The sequence below is a fragment of the Erpetoichthys calabaricus genome, chromosome 12 (assembly GCF_900747795.2).
Source record: "Erpetoichthys calabaricus chromosome 12, fErpCal1.3, whole genome shotgun sequence".
Lineage (NCBI taxonomy): Eukaryota > Metazoa > Chordata > Cladistia > Polypteriformes > Polypteridae > Erpetoichthys > Erpetoichthys calabaricus.
The window spans coordinates 32,121,471-32,141,289 of NC_041405.2; the positions used below are offsets into that span (position 1 = coordinate 32,121,471).

At 42.3% G+C, this 19,819-nt stretch overlaps 1 protein-coding gene across 1 annotated transcript in view; it reads right to left on the reverse strand.

Annotated features, from left to right (window-relative positions):
* Positions 1-9,392: 9,392 nt before the first annotated feature.
* Positions 9,393-19,819, reverse strand: part of LOC114663062 (germ cell-specific gene 1-like protein) — a 29,694-nt gene continuing 19,267 nt past the window's right edge. The window contains exons 4-5 of the mRNA XM_028816830.2: positions 18,745-18,856; positions 9,393-10,489 (exon numbers count right to left, since the gene is read on the reverse strand). Of these exons, the coding sequence (XP_028672663.2) occupies positions 10,105-10,489; positions 18,745-18,856 (497 nt within the window). The 3' untranslated portion in view covers positions 9,393-10,104. The remainder of the gene's footprint in view (positions 10,490-18,744; positions 18,857-19,819) is intronic.

The following is a 19,819-nucleotide window of genomic DNA, read 5'->3' on the forward strand; positions in this document are numbered from 1 at the left end:
GCACCAAGTTCCTGTGGACATACATCTCCGAGGAGCTCTCCTGGTTAGATAACACCACATCGAAACTCTAAAGGCCTTCTTAAGAGGACAGATTATTTCATATCTTTCCCACAGAAATAAATTAGAAACCAAGAAAGTGTCAGAGCTAAGAAGCGAAATTACTAGAATAGATGAAGAACAAGCCAGGCGTCCAAGTGAAGCTCTTCACAGGAAAAGGCAGGCCCTGCATACAGAACTTAACATCTTAACCACTAAAGAAACTGAACAACTTATTAGATAACACCACATCACTGGCCAAGAAAGCTCATTCTCATTTCTACGCAAACTGAGGAGAGCACGAGTTCCACCCCCCATCATGTGCTCTTTCTACCGGGGCACAATCGAGAGCATCCTCACAAGCTGCATCTCTGTGTGGTATGGAGGCTGCACTGCCTCCTGTAGGAAGTCCCTGCAACGCATAGTGGATTTGGCCAGTAAGATCATTGGTGCCCCACTGCCCTCCCTCAAGGACATTTTCCACACCCGCCTCACCCGTAGAGCCATCAGCATTGCTGGTGACTCCTCCCACCCCTTACACTCCCTTTTTAGCCTCCTCTCCTCAGGGAAAAGGTACTGGAGCCTCCGGACCCGCTCCACAAGACTGTCTAACAGCTCCATCCACCAAGCTGTCAGGATGCTGAACTCTGTCCACTACCATGCCTGCCCCTGGACCATAACAAGAGTCACTATCTACCAAGTACCCTACCTCAGCTGGTATTATATAAAGACTCAATATTACATCTGCTGCTGTCTGTCTGTCTTTTTGTACATCTCATAAGCTACTCTATAATGCACCTTCTTATTCGTGACTGTAATTGGCTTTTGCACTACTGATTATTGCGCATTGTACACAGGTCTACTTACAAGTTCTAATGTTATTTATCTTTTATGTTATACTTTTTATATTTTATTGTACTACAAAGATGAGAGAGAAACAGTATTTCGATTCTCCTGTATGTTCTGCACATATAGTGAATTGACAATAAAAGGCTATTTGATTTGATTTAATTTGATTAAATCAAACAGCTTGGATTTTCTCTTCAGTCGTCGGGGCATAGAATGTAGCAATGAGTAATAAGGAACACGTGTGCTTTGAACAATGCAAGCAGAAGAGAGGGGCTTCTCTGAAGTCTTGTATTTTTCCTACTAATACAGAGTAAAAAAAATGAAAAATGGGTCTAGATTGCTGCTGAACTTGCCACAGCTGTCAACCCCTTCGTACAGTGCCAGCTCCACTAGAAAGCACGCTATTGGCTGTCAAAAATGGGGCGAGCATAATCTGCAACGTAGTCAGTAAAGTTGACATTTTTGTGTAATTCGAGATAAGTGACTGCAGTCGGCAAAAAGTCGTATAATATGACATCAGCTTTAGCAGATGCTTTTATCCAAAGCGACATACAAAAGAGGTCAACAAAATCAAGTAAATAAGACTGTTTGAGAATAAGTGTTGCAGAACAGGTTTCTTAAATGTAAAAAATTAATAGCGCTCTTCAGGCTAAGATTCATCAAACTGAGCAATGTCTAGTCAAGATCTTTAGATAAGATAACTGTCCAACAAAGTCTTTTACAGTTTCTGGTGAGTTTTTCCATACAATGTGGATCTGTAGTCAGTTTGTCTGTGTCAGTCCAAGAGATGCAAACAATCCTCACATCTGGCCATAAAACTCTTGTTTTAATTTAAACCACTAGGGGGTTTTGCTCGCTTCACACCAGCAACTTCACGTCTCTGCCGCTTGCATATGTGGATTTCACTTTCAGCAAACAACAAATCTTTTAATTCTCGCGGATAGGCCTCTTCATTGGGAAGAAACACTATTTTTCCCTGACGGCAACAAGAATTAGACGATCTACAAGTCTCCGACTTAAAGTTTAAATCCAAATAATATCTACATACTTCTGTCATATCACCTATGTCCATACGTTCCATCTCTTTTAACTTTTCATCAATATCGCATTGAATTTTGATTTCGTGTTTGGAATTACATTGTGACAACGCAACGTATAACTGCCCGTGAGTGAATATCGTTTCTTTCTCTTTACAAGAAATATGCTTGACAATAGTGTTCACACAAACAAGAAATGTCTGAACCATGTGCATGGTTATGGGGGCAGGACTTTTCCAAATCAATCTGCATAAGCTCTTGTCTCACAGGGCTTGAAATTTGCTCTCGCGGAATTTCACTTTCACCAAACAACAAATCTTTTAATTCTCGCGGATACGTCTCATCATTGGGAAGAAACTCTACTTTTTTTTTCTCAGATGGCAACACTAATTAGATGATCTACAAGTCTCCGACTTAAAGTTTAAATCCAAACTTAAAGTTTGATCTGTTTTTGCTGTTCCGTTATTTCAGAGAGTAATAATTTCCGTTTGTTTGTGCTAATGCGATCTTTACTATCATTTTTTTGAGACTTTCTGAATTTTCATACTTTCATTATCTCTAACCTGCTCTGCATGTGTATCGCACCAACGTTTTTGAATTCTTTAATACATTCTACTTTGTCTTTTATTTCCGGCCCCGTATGTGGTTAAATCTATTGGCACAAAGACTTGTCTCACGGGACGTGTAAGTGTCTCTCCGAGAAAATTACGTCTCGTCTCCTTCCAAGATTTTTTTATAATAGAGTGATGTTGTAATGTGTTAAATATCTATATAAACACAGGGAACTCCAGTTCTGTATTACATCTGGCCTGAAGAAGGGGTCTGAGTTGCCTCGAAAGCTTGCATATTGTAATCTTTTTAGTTAGCCAATAAAAGGTGTCACTTTGCTTGACATCTCACTACATTCATATTGGCTAACACAGTACAACACCCTAGTACTACAGAACAGGTTTTAAAATTGATCATCACAAATGACGAGCTCAGAAAAAAATGCAAGTGAGATACAAAACCTGACAGTAAACATCAGTTAGACAGGAATTCACCAAGTTAAGACTCTTCAAATGAATTTCAAAAATTTGGACTGCTCATTCCACCACTCTACACATGAGAAGATTCAGGTTAAGATTTGATACCACACAGAGATGGCATCATCAGGTACCTTTCATCAGCAGCCCTGAGTGGTCGAGAAGGAGCACAGCGCCTCACAAGCATCTCCATATACAGTACAGGTGCTGATCCACGAGCTACTCTGTAGGTAAGCATCAAGAGGCTGAACTAAATAAGTGCTGCTACAAGGAGTCAATGGTGTGATCTGAAAAGAGGAGTGACATGTTCCCAACTCAGCTGGTTGAACACCATGTGCCGCTGCATTTTGAATCATCTGCAGCAGCTTGGTGACACGTGCCAGTACTCCTGCCGACAGAGAGTTGGAGTAGTCCAGACGTGACAAGACCAAAGCCTGGGTGGACAGGAGTTGAACCGGTCTGGTCTTACAAATATTATGGTGGGACCAAATTTAGCCTTTATAATGAGGTTGAGGAGATTTTCCTAGGAGAGTGTCATTGAAGCTGGTGGGGAAAAGATAACAGTTGTGAGTATTTCATTCAGGTTTCTGCCATTTGTGGAGTTGTTGCTTCTGTTTTCGGAGTCTAAGTACCGGATTGTGGAATTGTTCCCGGATTGCCTTTTTAGGAACATTCTTTTGACTCATTTATGCTGTACTTTTCTTTCATTTTTTTTTTGATATTCTTCATAATTTTTTTATATTTCAAGAGCCTTGTTTTCTTTATGCCCTTCAAGTTTTCTTCTCTCTTGAAGGGCATTTTTGTGTTTTTTTGTGCCTATGCAGTCCTGAAAGCCTCCCCCTTGAGTTTTGAATCTGGCCGTGTCCTTTTGGTGAGGTCTTATGGAAGGAAAGTAACTGGAAAAAACATGCAGTCAGAAACAGGCAAAACAGAGCACAGGACGGCCATTGGAGACCAAGAAACGAGACAATAAAGGCAAATATCAGAAGATCAAAAATAAGAATGAGGCACAGAAAAAGTTTTGGGATCCTAAAGTTGGATGCTATGGCATTGTTTTAGATGACTTTTAAACTTGCAGCCAATTAAGACATCATAAGCACTGCATCTCCTGTAGAATGATGAGATGTGAACAACACAAAATTGTGGCACTCATAGGGACGCAAAAGGGTGTCGTGGTAAACAAAAATAAATAATCAGCTTTAAAATGAAGTGTTAAATGAGAAAAGTCAGGACATTTTTAAATCTTTGATCTAGAAAACCTTCCAAAACTATATACAGTGATCCCCTGCTATATCGCGGTTCAGCTATCGTGCCCCCGCTACATCATGGATTTATTATTATTATTATTACTAGGGGGCTCTGCCCCCTGCTTGCTTCGCTCGCCCACCCCCGGGTTTGGTCTACCGGATAAACAATTTAAAGAGATTGTTATTTTTATGATGGGAATTGTTACATGTGCAATATTTTCATTTTTACTTTAAAACTTTGGTAAAAACAATATTTGTCCTTTATTTCCTGCCCCGGGCTTGGCTAAATCTCTTTCTCGCGGGACTTATAATGCTGCTCGCATTGTGAAGTGGGGGTCTGAATGAACGCTAAAAAGATGCGATCGGATCAGCTGCTGCTGCTGGCCAGCTGCGTGTTCTGCTTGTCACGCTTTGTGTTAGTCATTTAAAAGCCTGCACAGCAGCTGTCCTTTTGCCACTTCACGTCTCTATTCACAGGTGGCGCAGTGGTAGTGCTGCTGCTTTGCAATAAGGAGACTGTGGAAGATTGTGGGTTCGCTTCCCGGTTCCTCCCTGTCTGGATAGCGCTTTGAGTACTGAGAAAAGCGCTATATAAATGTAATTAATTATTATTATTACTACTAGAGTTCTGAAGGGGTATCCGTCTCACAGGTTTTGCTTCCTAAGGTTGTAATGCCCAGTCTTGCGTGTCGTCAAAGTGTCTCTCCGAGATGATCTGGTCTCGCTCGCTTCGCTCCACCCCCACCCCGTATGTGCGCTACGCTTCTGCCACTTTGCGTCTCTCCCATTCGCATTGTGAAGGGGGTTAGGGTGCTGAACACACGCTAAGCAGAAGTGGATGGATCAGCTACTGGCTTTGTGCTGCTTCTGCCAAGATGCTTGTTCTGCTTGTCTCTCTGTGCGTCGATCATTTAAAAGCCTGTACAGCAGCTGTCCTTCTGTCTCACTGCCTTGGCTCGCAGGACATCAAATTGTTTTCTGAGAAGATCACATCTCGTCTCCCTATTCTCCCTGCCAAGAAAGATGTTACTCATATCCTTAGCCCGACATTCATGTGTTTAAAGCGAGTGGGAGGGGTATTTTAACACTTAAAGTATAAAAAAAAATGTTTATTTATATGGTCTTTCTATATCGCGGATTTTCACCTATCACTGATGGGTCTGGAATGTACCCTAAGTTCTTTTCTATAAGCCGCGGCTTATCTAAGGAAAAAAGTTGTGAAAATGAAAAAATAGAATATCGGCTTATACATAAATCCGGCTTATACAGTAATCCCTCCTCCATCGCGGGGGTTGCGTTCCAGAGCCACCCGCGAAATAAGAAAATCCGCGAAGTAGAAACCATATGTTTATATGGTTATTTTTATATTGTCATGCTTGGGTCACAGATTTGCGCAGAAACACAGGAGGTTGTAGAGAGACAGGAACGTTATTCAAACACTGCAAACAAACATTTGTCTCTTTTTCAAAAGTTTAAACTGTGCTCCATGACAAGACAGAGATGACAGTTCTGTCTCACAATTAAAAGAGTGCAAACATATCTTCCTCTTCAAAGGTGTGTGTGTCACATAGATAGAGAAAACAATCTCTAGCAAACAAATCAATGGTACTGGTTGGCTTTTAGGTATGCGAAGCACCGTGGCACAAAGCTATTGAAGGCGGCAGCTCACACCCCCTCCGTCAGGAGCAGGAGCAGGAAGAGAGAGAGAGAGAAAAGTAAGCAATCTAGCTTCTCAGCCATCTGCCAATAGCGTCCCTTGTATGAAATCAACTGGGCAAACCAACTGAGGAAGCATGTACCAGAAATTAAAAGACCCATTGTCCGCAGAAATCCGTGAACCAGCAAAAAATCCGCGATATATATTTAAATATGCTTACATATAAAATCACAATTTAAATGACCGCTACGCGTGCGTGTTGACTCGGCGACGCCCAGAGCAGAAAGAACGCGCTCCAACCGCGCCATGCGGGGAGTGAGAGAGACGCCAATATCTCACACTCTCTCCCCCCTTAAAGAAATTAAATGGGTGCGAGTGAGACCACTGACTACCCTCCCTTCTATTAGTTATAGGTTATAGTACGTTTGGCTTATCCATGAGTCCGGCTTATCTATGATACGATTTTATTTTAAAAATTCGTATGATTTTTGGTCTCCGGCTTATACATGAGTCCGGCTTATAGACAAGAACCTAGGGTAACTTCCGCGATAGGTGGGGGGATCACTGTATAGATTGTGTCTAGGGACATTACAAAGCCTGAGAAAAACAAAGATCACCTACAAAACAGGCTGCCTGGGGGGAGGCCTGTTTCTACAAAGACCAGTCAAGGCCCTGGCATTGCTTTAGTGGTATTTTTGAGGCCTGTACCCTTTATGCCAGGGGTTCCCAATCCGGGGTGTGAAATGGCATTTCAGGGGGTTTGACAAAGAGAAAGTCATAATTCATCAAAATTGAGTGAGGAGTATTGTCTTACATTATCATGGCGCAATTGGTGTCAAGAAGTGTACCACCATTTGTAGATCATTTATTAGTTAGCGCTCCTGTTCTATAATATGAAAAGAATCACGCATTGTGTGAGCAATCATCACCTATGAATGAGATGCAGAAATCCGCACTCTCATGGTTTCCTTGCTATTGGCAGAGCATTTATAAAGGCGAATAACTTTTTTTTAAGAGAATGACATTTGGATCTTGCAATGATCTGTAGAGAAAGGTGAGGCCTACTATTGATTTCTAGTTTTCTAGTGTTGATTGTGCAAGTCCTGGTCATAAAATATCACTGATTTTGAGATTTGATTAACATTTTTGCCAGCAGGGGACAAGGGGGACTGAATTGGATGCAACACCTGCTACGTAACACTCAGCCTCTCTCTCCTGCTGGTGGTCCTTGCAGTAGCGCAGCAATTTTAACTGCACGGTGCATCTGTTTTTGAACTGCAGTGCAGGCTTTATCGGGAGTGAAAACTCGTCAAATGTGCTTTATTGCTTAGTGGAAGGCCAGTAGCCATTGCTTCACAGGGTTCTCGATCCCCCCAAACCCCTATAAAAGATGATTGCATATCATTTCCTCACGTCTCTTAATGCTTCGTGGGATACCCCTACCCACGGACTGTCAATCCAGTAACAAAGCATCATGGGGGGACACATTTATAGGATTACTGAGATTTATAAAGGTAAATTACTCAATTTATATTTAAATTATATGTACTGAGTTAAAAGCTTATTTTTATGAGTTCAGTTTCAGTCGCCTGCAGTACTGTAAGTGGTTCAATTTGTGGTCAATTTAAATTTTTTTGTAGGGGGCGTAAACATAAATCAAACATTCATGCCATCTTGTGTCACTATAATCACAAAACGGGGTTCTTTTTTTATGACCATATTTTTGTTAAAGGTAAGTAAGACATATCAAGCTAAAGAAAACATTATAAGCATGAACAAAGAGTAAAGGAATAGAAAACAGTTCTTCCCACAGCTCCTACCCAGACCACCCAGTTGAAGAGGTCCCTAGAGAATCAAAAATTCTGGGTGTGTGTTTAAACTGAGAAGAGAGGTACGGCAGACACAGGTAGCCCCAGAATGAACCAGAAGGACATCAGATAATCAAGTCATGAACCGACATTAGGAACGTGAAGCTGACCACCAGCCAGCCAGCCCCCCTGACAAGTACACACAGTGGCCTGTGACTTCTCTATGTTAAAGCCACTTGAACCACTGATCTGTGCCACTGAAAGTGAGATAAAGTTAAGGAAAGAGGATTTCTAGAAATGAAAAAGAAAAGCAAAAAGAATCAAGGGATCATCAGTAACAGACCAGGGCTAACTCTGCAGATAAAATAGCCACTTCTCAATGAAAGTGAAGGAAAGAGCTGAAACTTCAGGAGGAGGAATGTGCGAGGTGGGAAGGGAACGTTAAATGGCAGAATAGAAGGTAGAGATGGTAAAAAGAAAAGAAGAAACTGAGGCACAGCCCCAAACACACATGAATGCAGCGGCCCATCTTGTATTTAACCGACACACATTAAGTTCAAATCCCTGATGCCGGCCTACAGAGTAGTCAATGGGTCAGCACCTGAGTGTATGGAGACACTGGAGAGGTTCAACGCTCCTTCTCAAACACTCAGGTCTGCTGATGACTGGTGATGCCACCTCTATGTTGTTGGAATGGTCTGCCCACCTCCACTTGTACTACCGACTCCCTCAAAGTATTGGAGAAGCAACTGAAGACCCATCTATTCTGTGAATATCTGTCTAATTGATGGAGAAAAACAAAACAAAATGTTTGCATTGCGATACTTTATATTCTTGGTTAATTTGTTCAAGTTTAATTACTTTATTGATTGCAATCTATGATTGTACATGTACTAGTTATTATATCTTTTCACTTGAGGCAATCAACTTCTGTTACCCGTCCTGTGACACTTGCTAAACAAACAGGCCCTCGCCTAATGTTACTCGATTATGTTTACCTCTTTTGTAAGCTGTTTTGGATAAAAGCATCTGCTAAGCAAATAAATGTTAAAGAATATTTAAGGGTCAAAAGTGACAAATGGGTTTAGCAAGGGTATGCACAGCATAAAATTTGCAAGGGGTAAGGCGTAGGCAATGTACAGATTTGAACGGAACACGATGAGAGCTTAGATACTATGGGGATCGTTGTTCCAAGAGATGACGGCGGAAGGTTGTACCGCTCTTAGAACCGGCACGATTATAATATGTGCTGCACTCCTACAGCGGCAGCAAAGAAAAAAAAATAATCCGGGGCGCGAGCGACCAACACTACTTTCCTACTACACCACCCCAAGTACAGAGACACACCAGTGAATGCAGGGTTAAGTAAAAAAATGATTATTGGAAGAAGATACACACACTTACTGTAACAAAAAACCCCCTATATACATAATATTGCGCTGCAGTGCTTCCCACGAATCACGGCACAAAACACTTAAACACATACACAACCAAAACATAAATGTGAGAAAGAGACAAAAAAATAAATGTATTCGTAGTCCTTGAAATATTCTTTGTACGGAATGACTATCTCAGTCTGCAGTGGGGAACCATACCTCCTGTTCCGGGAAACGTACAGATCAACAGTTCCTTGTGCTGGCCCATCAGATCATCTTCCGAATACCTTTCACCAGAAAGGAAAAATAATTTGTCCTGAAATTAACCCGGGTTCACCTGACGTTTTCCAGGCGGTGTCAATCCCTTTTCCTGTGATGGCGTCCACTTCTCTCTTGGCTCTGCGCTCCTCCTCTCCTTTTTCCCGCCACCCATTTACATACCGTTGGCTCCTCCCCCTACAGTCTTTTGGGCCCTCCCCCTGTACAACTGGCCGGCCTTACAAATGAAGCCATTCCACTAATAACAGGAATGGGGAAAGGTACAAACTCACAGTGACGCACGCATATTCCACACGACCGTTACAAGGTCACACAGCCACATAGAAACTAAATGTAGAGGCTTCTTAATATTGGAGACAATGTACAAGAACAAATACAGAGCTGGTGGAAAGAAAATGGACAAGACACTGATTAGAGTTGGAGATAGAAAATAGAAGAAGAGTAAGCAGAGAAAATGGACCTCAGTTACTGGAATGTTACAAGCCGGAGTCATTGTAGAGGTCACCAAGTTTTTTTTGCTGCCAGACTGAACAAGCCACAGTAATTCCATGAGATTTTGTTTCACTCCAACCAACTCCCCATATTAACATCTGTAAAATATCTTCTGAAACAGCAGAGGAGCTATGGGGTTCACCAAAAATTACATCAAGGAATCTGGATGCATGATAAGAGGCACAAGTTAGACTCCCACACAATAAAATTAAGGTTTGTGAGTATGGAATGGTAAAGGAAGGAGATGGTAAGGCTGCCAGGCACAGCAACCACAAACAAGGTGAGGACAGTGGTCATGTCAGCATGGCTCTCCATCATCTTCTGCCAAATATCCCTCTTCCTTCTCATCGTCTTCTTCTGCTTCTGCTGTAGATTCAAGGATGCCATTAAAAAGAACAGGCTCTTTAGAATCATCATACAGATCTGGGGGCAGTGTCAGAGGTGGAGGAGGAGGAGGAGGGCAGAAAGTCTTTTCTTCTGAGGAGTAGTAAGGGTTGAGTGGAGCTTCCCGAGACAAGGCCGCTGCTGCTGCTGTGTGCTGGTACAATGGCAGCTGGCAGTATTTCTTCAGGCTCGCCTCGTAGGCCTTACGTGTGCGCCGGAACGTGATGACAGTTTTAGTGTAGGAATTGAGGGTGGTGACACCAGAGGCCATGCAACACGTGAAAGAGGTCCAGGCCAGGCTGTGGGAAACATAAGAGCAGTGTGAAACTACTTGGACTCACTTGCAAAAAAATGTGACTTGAGAAGACAAAAAGTTCAGCCTTCAGTCATTAAAGAACATCCTGCTGTCCTGCTGCACAGAGCTGGGATAGGAACAGAGACAGGAGGATGGAAAAAATGAGAGACCTTGCCTCTTTTGTAAGCCACAATTTTCTGACATGTACTTTTTTGATCAAAAAAATATACAACTGCTTACAGAGCAGCCACAGTGTCCAGTAAAAATGAACGCATGCTGTCACAAAGCAGGACTTCAGAGCTCCAGAATATTAAAATGCTTCTACCACGGTGGCATAGTGATACTTCAAGAAGGAAGCATTGAGGTTGGTTTGTGAAAGTCAATTTCTGGTCAGATTCTCATTTAGATATGGCTGCTGAGTGAGAGCAGAGCGTCTGCAGAGGTATGTGAGCTTATTACGTTATACTTCATATTCTTGAAATTGTTAAGAAGGATCATAGACCATTTTTTATGTTTGTGTAATTACACGTTTGACAGAGGCAAGTTGACCTTCTCCTCTCTGTAACCGCATGTCAGGCCACATAAAAGAGGATGTGTTCGCACGGACAGAAGGCAGATTTACAGAGAGGGGAATTTTCTGCAGCCAGAAGAGCAGACAAGTCTAGCAAAGATGAAAAGGTTAGAACTTTAAATGGCAAACTGGTCATCAGTTTTTTTTCCTGAACTTTCCACATGCGTACAAGTGAAGCTGTCAAACTGCTGCTTACCTTTGCGTACCTCTTGAACGTGTACTGATATGGTCTCTCAAAATCACATTATTATAAAGAGGGTCTCGGGGTGTTCACCTTGGCCCTGGCAAGCTTCTAAAAGTCATCTTCAAGTAGGAAGAGACATAGAAGAACCAGGGAAGAGCAGAAGAAGATGGAATGATGTAACCGATAGATAGATCGATAGATCGATAGATAGATAGATACTTTATTAATCCCAAGGGGAAATTCACATTCTCCAGCAGCAGCATACTGATACAATAAACAATATTAAATTAAAGATTGATAATAATGCAGGTAAAAAACATACAATAACTGTGTATAATGTTAAATGTTAAGAGACTGAAAGCCACACATTTGCTATGTCAGCCAGCATCATCTCTAACAGCTTCTGAAATAACTGTATTACTGCCAATCTGTCACACTCATTTACTTTTATTTGCTTTCACTTTTGGCACCTTAAGAACATTTGAATAACGAATGAATAAAAGTTTTGTTTGCTCCGCTTGCTTTGATTTAATATTTGTTCCGTCCTGCTACCAGGGGTATAAATGAAAAAAGAGAAGATGTCCTCTAATAGGCGGAGTGAAGCAGAACAGCAGCCAGTTCTGGGTGTAAAATGGTTCCCCTTAGTCCCAGGTGCAAGTGGACTGCGGCTGCAGATTCTTCTAGGCCAGGTGGGTGTAAGGATCAAAGAATAAGAGCTGGGCTGGAGGGCATACCTGATGGTTAGGATAGGGTCACCCCAAAACCCTTCCATGATCAAACGACACCCTAAGAAGTCTGAATGGTCAGAGATTGTGTTCATTGGACTTGGATTAAGGCTCGTCCAACTTGTACAGATGCCTCATTCATGCGTTATTTCATTCCAGAATGTTAAATGCAGCAAATAAATATATTTTACAGTATATTAACATCTGCTGAACTATTGTGGGCTCAGAAATTATTCAGACCCCTTCACTTTCTGCACACTTTATTGTGTTGCAGATTTAATTTTGAATACATTTGTGATTTTTTCCCCATCGATCGACACTCAATAACCCATAATAACAAAGTGAAAACGTGTTTTCAGAAAGATTTGCAAATATTTTAAAAATCAAAAACTGAAATCTCTTATTAATACAGGTATGCAGACACTTAATCCAGGACTTTGTAGAAGGCCCCTTGGCATCAATTACAGCTTGGAGTTTTCTTGGTTCGTCTCTACAAGCTTTGCACACCAAGACTTGTGCAGTTTGTCATTCTTCCTGGCAGAACCTTTCAACCGCTGTTAGATTGACAGGGACGTGTCTGTAAACTGCCATCTTCAAGTCTCCTGTTCTATAATGTTTAAGTCAAAGCCTTGTCCCTAAGGTACTCCAGCATGTCTTGGTTATTGCCATAGTAGAAGGCAAACTGCCACCCCAGTCTGAAGTCGTGTGCGTTCTTAAGTTGGTTCTTTTCAAGGTCTGTGCTACATTTGTCTGCATTCACCCTTCCCTCAATTTTGACTTATCTCCCTGTCCTTGCTGCTGAGAAGCAGGGCAATAGCATCCTGCTGCCATCACCATGCTTCACAGTACGGATGGCATTAGGTAAGGTGGCATGCAAAGGTTTGGGCACCCGTGCTTAAAATGTTTGTTACTGTGAAGAGTTAAGTGAGCAAGAGACGAACTGATCACCAAAAGGCATAAAGTTAAAGATGACATTTCTTTTCATCATTTTATGTATGATTAGGGTATTGTTTCTGCTTTGTACAATTGTACAGTAAAAAAAGAATTTGAGCAACAAGCAAACGTTTGAGCACCCCAAGATGTTTGAGGTCTCAGATAACTTTTCCCAAGGTCTCAGACCTTCATTAGCTCTTTAGGGCTTTGGCTTGTTCACAGTCTCCATTAGGAAACCCCAGGTGATGCAAATAGCAAAGCTGTATAAGTTCTCAGACTCCTCACTCCTCGTCTCAACAATCAGCAGCCATGGGCTCCTCTAAGCAGCTGCCTAGCACTCAGAAAAATAAAACTGATGAGCACAAAGAAGGAGAAGGCTACAAGATAGCAAAGTGTTTTCAGGTGGCCGTTTCCCCAGTTCGTAATGTTACTAAGAAATGGCAATTAACTGGAACAGTGGAGGTCAAGTTGAAGTCTGGAAGACCAAGAAAACTTTCTGAAAGAAGCGCTCTTCGGATTACTAGAAAGGCAAATAAGACTCCCCTTTTGACTGCGAAAGACCTTCATAAAGATTTAGCAGATGCTGGAGTGGTGGTCCACTGTTCTACTGTGCAGCTACACCTGAATAAATATCACCTTCATAGTAGAGTCAGCAGAAGAAAACCTATCCTGCCACCTCGCTGCCTGAAGTTTGCAAATGAACATCTAAACAAGCCTGACACATTCTGGAAACAAGTCTTGTGGACTGATGACGTCAAAATAGAAGTTTCTGGCCACAATGCGCAAAGGTATGTTTGGGGAAAAAAGGGGGCAGAATTTCAGGAAAAGAACACCTTGTGGTGGTGCATTGATCAGGCATTAGGCTGGTGTTGCAGACAGTGGCACAGGGAACATGTCATTGGTTTCAAATAAATACCAGAAAATCCTGGAAGCAAACATCACACCATCTGTTAATAAAGCTGAAGTTAAAAAGCGGATGGGTCCTACAACAAGATAAGGAACTAAAACACACCTCAAAATCTACGATGGAATACTGTACCTCAAGAGGTGCAAGCGGAGGGTTTTGCCAAGACCCTCACAGTCACTCGAACTAAACAAACATAATTGAAAATCTGTGGATAAATCTCAAGAGAGCAGTGCAGGTGAGACGCCCAAGAATCGTGCAGAATTAGAAGCCCTTTGTAATGATGAATGAGCAAAAATATCCCAAGAAAGAACCGAAAGACTCTTAGCCGGCTACAAAACACGTAATACTTGCCAAAGGGGGTCTTACTAAGTACCGACCATGGTGGGTGCTCAAACTTTTGCTTCAGGCCCTTTTCATTTTTTTTGGTATTTTGTACCTGTGAATAACGGAATTTAAAATGTAAGCATCAGGAGACGTGAGGAAATGACACACGATCAACGATCAGGGGTTTGGGGGAACTGTGACCCCTGTGAAGCAACGAGTGCTGGCACACCATTTAAAATACTAAAGATATGTGTCAGCTTTAACTTTATGCCTTTTGGTGATCAGGTCATCTTCTGCTCACTTAACTTTTCACAGTAACAGACATTTTAAGCAAAGGGGGCCCAAATGTTTGCATGCCACTGTGGTCTTTGCCAGACATAGCGCTTGGAGTTCTCCCCAAAGGGTTCAGTTGTTGTCTAATCAGACCACAGAATCTTTTTCCTTGAGCAGTCAGAGTCCTTTAAATGCTGTTAAATGCCTTTTACTCAAAATCAGCTTCTGTCTAGCTGCAATGCCTGAATGATGGAGTACTGCTGAGATGGTCATCCTTTGCGACTGGTTCTCCCTTCTCAGCAGAGGACCTCTGAAACTCTGTCAGTGTGATTATTGTGTTCTTGGTCATCTCCCTGACTGAGGCTCTCCTTGCCCAGTTACTCAATTTTGCTGAATGGTAAACTCTATTAACAGTTCTGGTGGTTCCAAGCTTCTTCCACTTCACAACTGAGACCTCAGGACTCTAAAACTGTTTTACTCCCTTGCCCTGCTCTGTGCCTTACCACACATTGATCATGGAGGTCTACAGAGAGTTTTTTGGACTTCACGGCTTGGTTTCTGTTTTGACATGCAGTCTGATTTGTGGGACCTACACTATACAGCAGGGGGTTCCTGGTGGGCCACAGTGGCTGCAGCTTTCATTTTAACCCTTTTCCTAATCAGCGACCGGTTTGCACTGCTAATTAACTTCTTTTCACTTCATTTTATTAGCCGTTTTTAAGGAGTTAGTCCTCTGAATTGACTCATTTCTTCATTAAATGGCAGCCAAACAGAAATGAGATGTGAAACGAGCCAACAGATGACCAGCTAAACTAGAACGTCAAACTCCAGCCAATTTCACTCCAACCAGTCTCATAATGAGAAGCCAATTCTTGATGTTAATTAAAGACGTTATTGAATATCAGGACTTGTTGCTGCTCTCATCCTGCCACATTCTAAGACCACCAACATTTTGGTGACCTGAGCGGACCAACATGATCAAGACCTTCACCTTTCTTTATTTTCAGGTTAGCTGGTCATGTGGTGGCATGTTTTGTGTCTCATTGTTTGGCTGCTCATTAAGATAAAAGAAACAACTAAAGCGTCTGAGTCACGTCAATTAAAAACGAAGGCAAAACAAGTTAATCAGCAGCTAATACGGCTCACTAATGAAGACAATGGTTAGAATGAAAACCTGCAGCCACTGCGGCCCACCAGGACTGGAGTTGGCCACCCCTGAAATACAGGAACACGTGTGCTTTTCGAGTCGATGTCCAATCAATTCATCTTGCCACAGGTGAACTCCCATTAAGTTCTGGTCACATCTAGTACACCACTAAAGCAAACAGGAAGCACTGAGCAAAATTTGGAGTGCCAAAACAATTGTCAGAATACTGTGAAAAAGTAAATACACCCCATGGAAACTGTTGATGTTAGATCTTCATGCAAACAGTGCCATGCAGATAATGGTGATATACTTGAATAAAAACACAGGGGAAATTTACCTTTTCAATCACTTATTCAATAAAAATGCAATGGTTTACTAGGGAAAATGTAAGGTACACCCTCAAAAGCTAGTATTACCCCCTTTAGCTGAAATAAGTTCTTATAGCTTAGCTTGATGGCTGAGGTCTCTAGGACTCTAAACAAATTCAAATCCTATTATGTGCTATCATCTGCTCTGTACTTGTAATATTTTTATTTTATTATTTTACTGTATTGTTTTGTTCTGTGTATTGTATTGTACTGACCCCCTTCTTTTTGACACCCACTGTACGCCCAACCTGCCTGGGAAGGACTCTCTCTTTGAACTGCCTTTCTCAAGGTTTCTTCCATTTTTTCCCTACAAGGGGTTTTCCTTGTCTTCTTAGAGAGTCAAGGCTGGGGGGCTGTCAAGAGGCAGGGCCTGTTAAAGCCCATTGCGGCACTTCTTATGTGATTTTGGGCTACACCTAAATAAATTTGTATTGTTTTGTATCGTATAGGCATTTTGCATAATTGCCCACCAGTCTCTGACATTGACTGAAATTTTTAACCACTCCTCCATGAAAAAAGTCCTTCATCTGCAAGATGTTTATGGGTTTTCTTGCAAGTATCGCCCACTTAAATCCCCCCACAACATTTCAATGGGATTCAAATCAGGGCTTTGACTAGGCCAGTCCATAACCTTCCATTTCCTCTTTCTCAGGCGCATTCCTTTGATATTTTGGTAACTGTCTTTTTGCAAGAACTTCGGACGTCAGAGCACAGGGTCAGCCATTGTACAACACCACTGGAGAAATTCTCAGGTCAAGGGCCTTGGCTCAAAACTGTGTTGAAAGGTCCAGTTCCAGTTCAACTTCAAGTTCTGGACAGATGGCCTCACATTCTCCTCAGGCACACTTTGATATGATGCAGAAGTCATAGTTGACTCAGTAACTGCAAGTTGCCCAGGGCCTGAGGCAGCAAACCAACCACACTGAGCTTCACCATTCTCCTGAAATGCTGTCTTTGGTTTGCACGAATACATATCTACTGTAACTATGGCCAACTCATCTCTGCAGAGCACATTGGTCTGCCTAGATGTTCAATGGCAAACTGTAGTCCTGCTCTAATGTCATTTTTTCCTGTCATACCTCACATGCAAATCAAATTTGTGCAACCTCATTCTGATTGCAGATGCGTTCACTTTGACACCAGCTTGTGTAAGAGTTAACTGCAGATCCCGTAATGTAATTTTAGTATGAAACGGTCAGCTACTGGGCAGCTCAGTCCTGTTCATATTCAGTTAAAATCTACGCCACTTGTAGATGATTTCCTTACAGTGGAATGACTGGTCTGAAATAATTTGGTGATCTTTGTAAATCTCTTGCCAGAGTCCTAGGCATCCACAACCTTCCTTCTGAGGATCTTAGAGAGCTCTTTGGACCTTAGGATGATGACACCACACACGTCGTTAGCAAAGAGAACACCTGATATCTGAGGTTTAAATGACACAGGGCCCACTGATCTAGAGCACCTGATTGCAATTTTATGGATCTGTATTGGTAATAAATGTAGGGGTGTACTTACATTTTTCAGGTGACAAATCTGCATTTTTGTTAATTTAGATTATGTGAATGAATACATTATGTTAAATGTTATGTGTCATGTATTCAAATATATCACTGTTTGTATACGATCTAATGTTTGACTGCTCAGATATGTTGAAAAAGTCAACAGTTCCCAAGGGGTGTAACTCTGACGATACGAGATCGGCTCCGTGCTCCCTTCTTACTTTACAGGGAGCCTCTCGAACCCAACACCAGATGAGCTGGACAATGAGGACAATAAGCGAAGCAAGGGGAAAAGTGCAAAAGTGCTTTTATTAAAACAAAGTGTCCAGTTTTCCCAAAGTGTTCATAAATAAATAATCCGTAAAAAAGGTAAAAATCCTAAACAGTTAAAACAAGGCTAAAAAGGAGATTAAAATCCTGCAGCAGACATTGGGATCACACCAGCCAAGCACAGCTCCTTCCCAGTCTCTCCAGCTCACCTGAGTCATGCTCAGCGGGACAGACTTCAACCACCATGGTCCTCACACTACCGACCACAGTCTTGAAGGCCTCGCTCGAGGTCAGTTGTCCTCCTGTCTTCTTTCTCACACTCATAGTCGTCCCTCAGATCCCTAGGGCGGACTCCTCCACGATCGTAACCACTCTCCCATTCAGTGGGCATGATCCATCCCTTGAGCGCCGATCCTTCGCTCCATCAGGGACCCCTGACCGCACTGACCTCTCTCTACAGCTGGCTGGCTCGTCACCCCCAATGCTGCACTCTCACTCTCCCAGCCTCCCTCGTTTCTGTCCCGGCCCATTCTTATATGGCTCTACGAGAACGATCGCACCCTCACGTGCAGGTGCCACTCGCCCCAATTACTCCATCAACTCCCCGCGGCTGCACGATCACGCCCACGGAGACTGACACGGCAAATGTATTATTTAAAATCTCTCGTAGCCGTGGACCCGCTACACCACAAACTTACTTCTTCAAACAACTCAATATAAATAAGTGATTTTTAATAAATTTGCAAACCTTTTTTGAAAGCATTTTTTCACTTTGTCATTCTGGTTTATTGAGTCGTAAATTAATGGGCAAAAATGGCAAATATATCCATTTCCAATTAAACGTATCCATGATATCTACAGCACAAGGACTCCGAATACTTTGTGAATTCACCGTGGGTCACATTCTGTTGTGTTCTTCACTTAGAAAATAAGCAAAACATTACACTTGCCCAGGGATGCTGGCAAATGACTGTATGTACATATTGTAAAAAGGGTGATGAAGAATCACCCACCTCAAACACAATTATATATTTAATAAGAAAACAAGAAAGACTCACTAGAAAGACCAGGAGTAGTCCCAGCTGTGTGGTTTCCAGTCTTCTGGGCCAAGGGACGCAGTCACCTGAAATACCTGCATATACATCATGTGGGCGACCATACCCAACAGACCTAGGAGGAGGCAGAGAGCACAAAAAGGCTGGAGTGAGTGGGCACATAGTCAAGAGCGAGGGGCTGCCAGAAAACACAGACTTTTCAAAGTCAGAAGGCATGGTTCTGAGGCCTACGTTCAAACTCCTTGCATATTCTGTATGAAATCATGACAAGCATCCAACTAGCTGACCCTTTCGCTCTAGTAAGGGGTGGGCGCTCATGTTCAATGTCCGACTCCAGGCAGACCTGCAAACCGTGTAAAATTTCATCTTCGACTACCATATTAAAACAAAACACTGGGAGTCAAGAGGAATAATGCATTGTGAAATGGCAAGGCAGTGGAAAACCAAGGATGAATATTTTTATATACAGTATAAATGCATGATGTTTCTCTATTCATGTTACAATGTTTTGTTATTATGTTATAATTTATTTTTCAGATTATATTTTTCTTAATTGCTTTGTATGTTTAACAGCACGGTGGCCTTACTGCCTCACTGTGTGTGTGTGTGTCCTGCGGTGGGCTGGCGCCCTGCCTGAGATTTGTTCCTGCCTTGCGCTCTGTGTTGGCTGGGATTGGCTAAAGCAGACCCCCGTGACCCCGTTACTGACTGACTGACTGGCTTTGTATGCTGGGTATTTAAAGGCAAGTGCACTTAAAAAAAAATAAAATGAAGTATCTACTGTAAGGCAGCTCAACGGGCTGCATTACCGTCTGGTATGGGAGCTGCTCTGCCAGCAGCCGGAAATCACTACAGAGAGTGGTGAAGGCAGCAGAACACATCACGGACAAGAGTCTTCCTGCCATTGAAGACATTTACCTCCATCGGTGCTTGCGTAAAACAAACAGCATCATAAAGGACCACAGCTATCCAGCACGCCAGCTGTTCTCCTTGTTACCGTCTGGCAGACGATACAGGAGTCTGGCTGCTCGGACTACAAGACTTAAGAACAGTTTTTACCACCAGGCCATTCGACTCC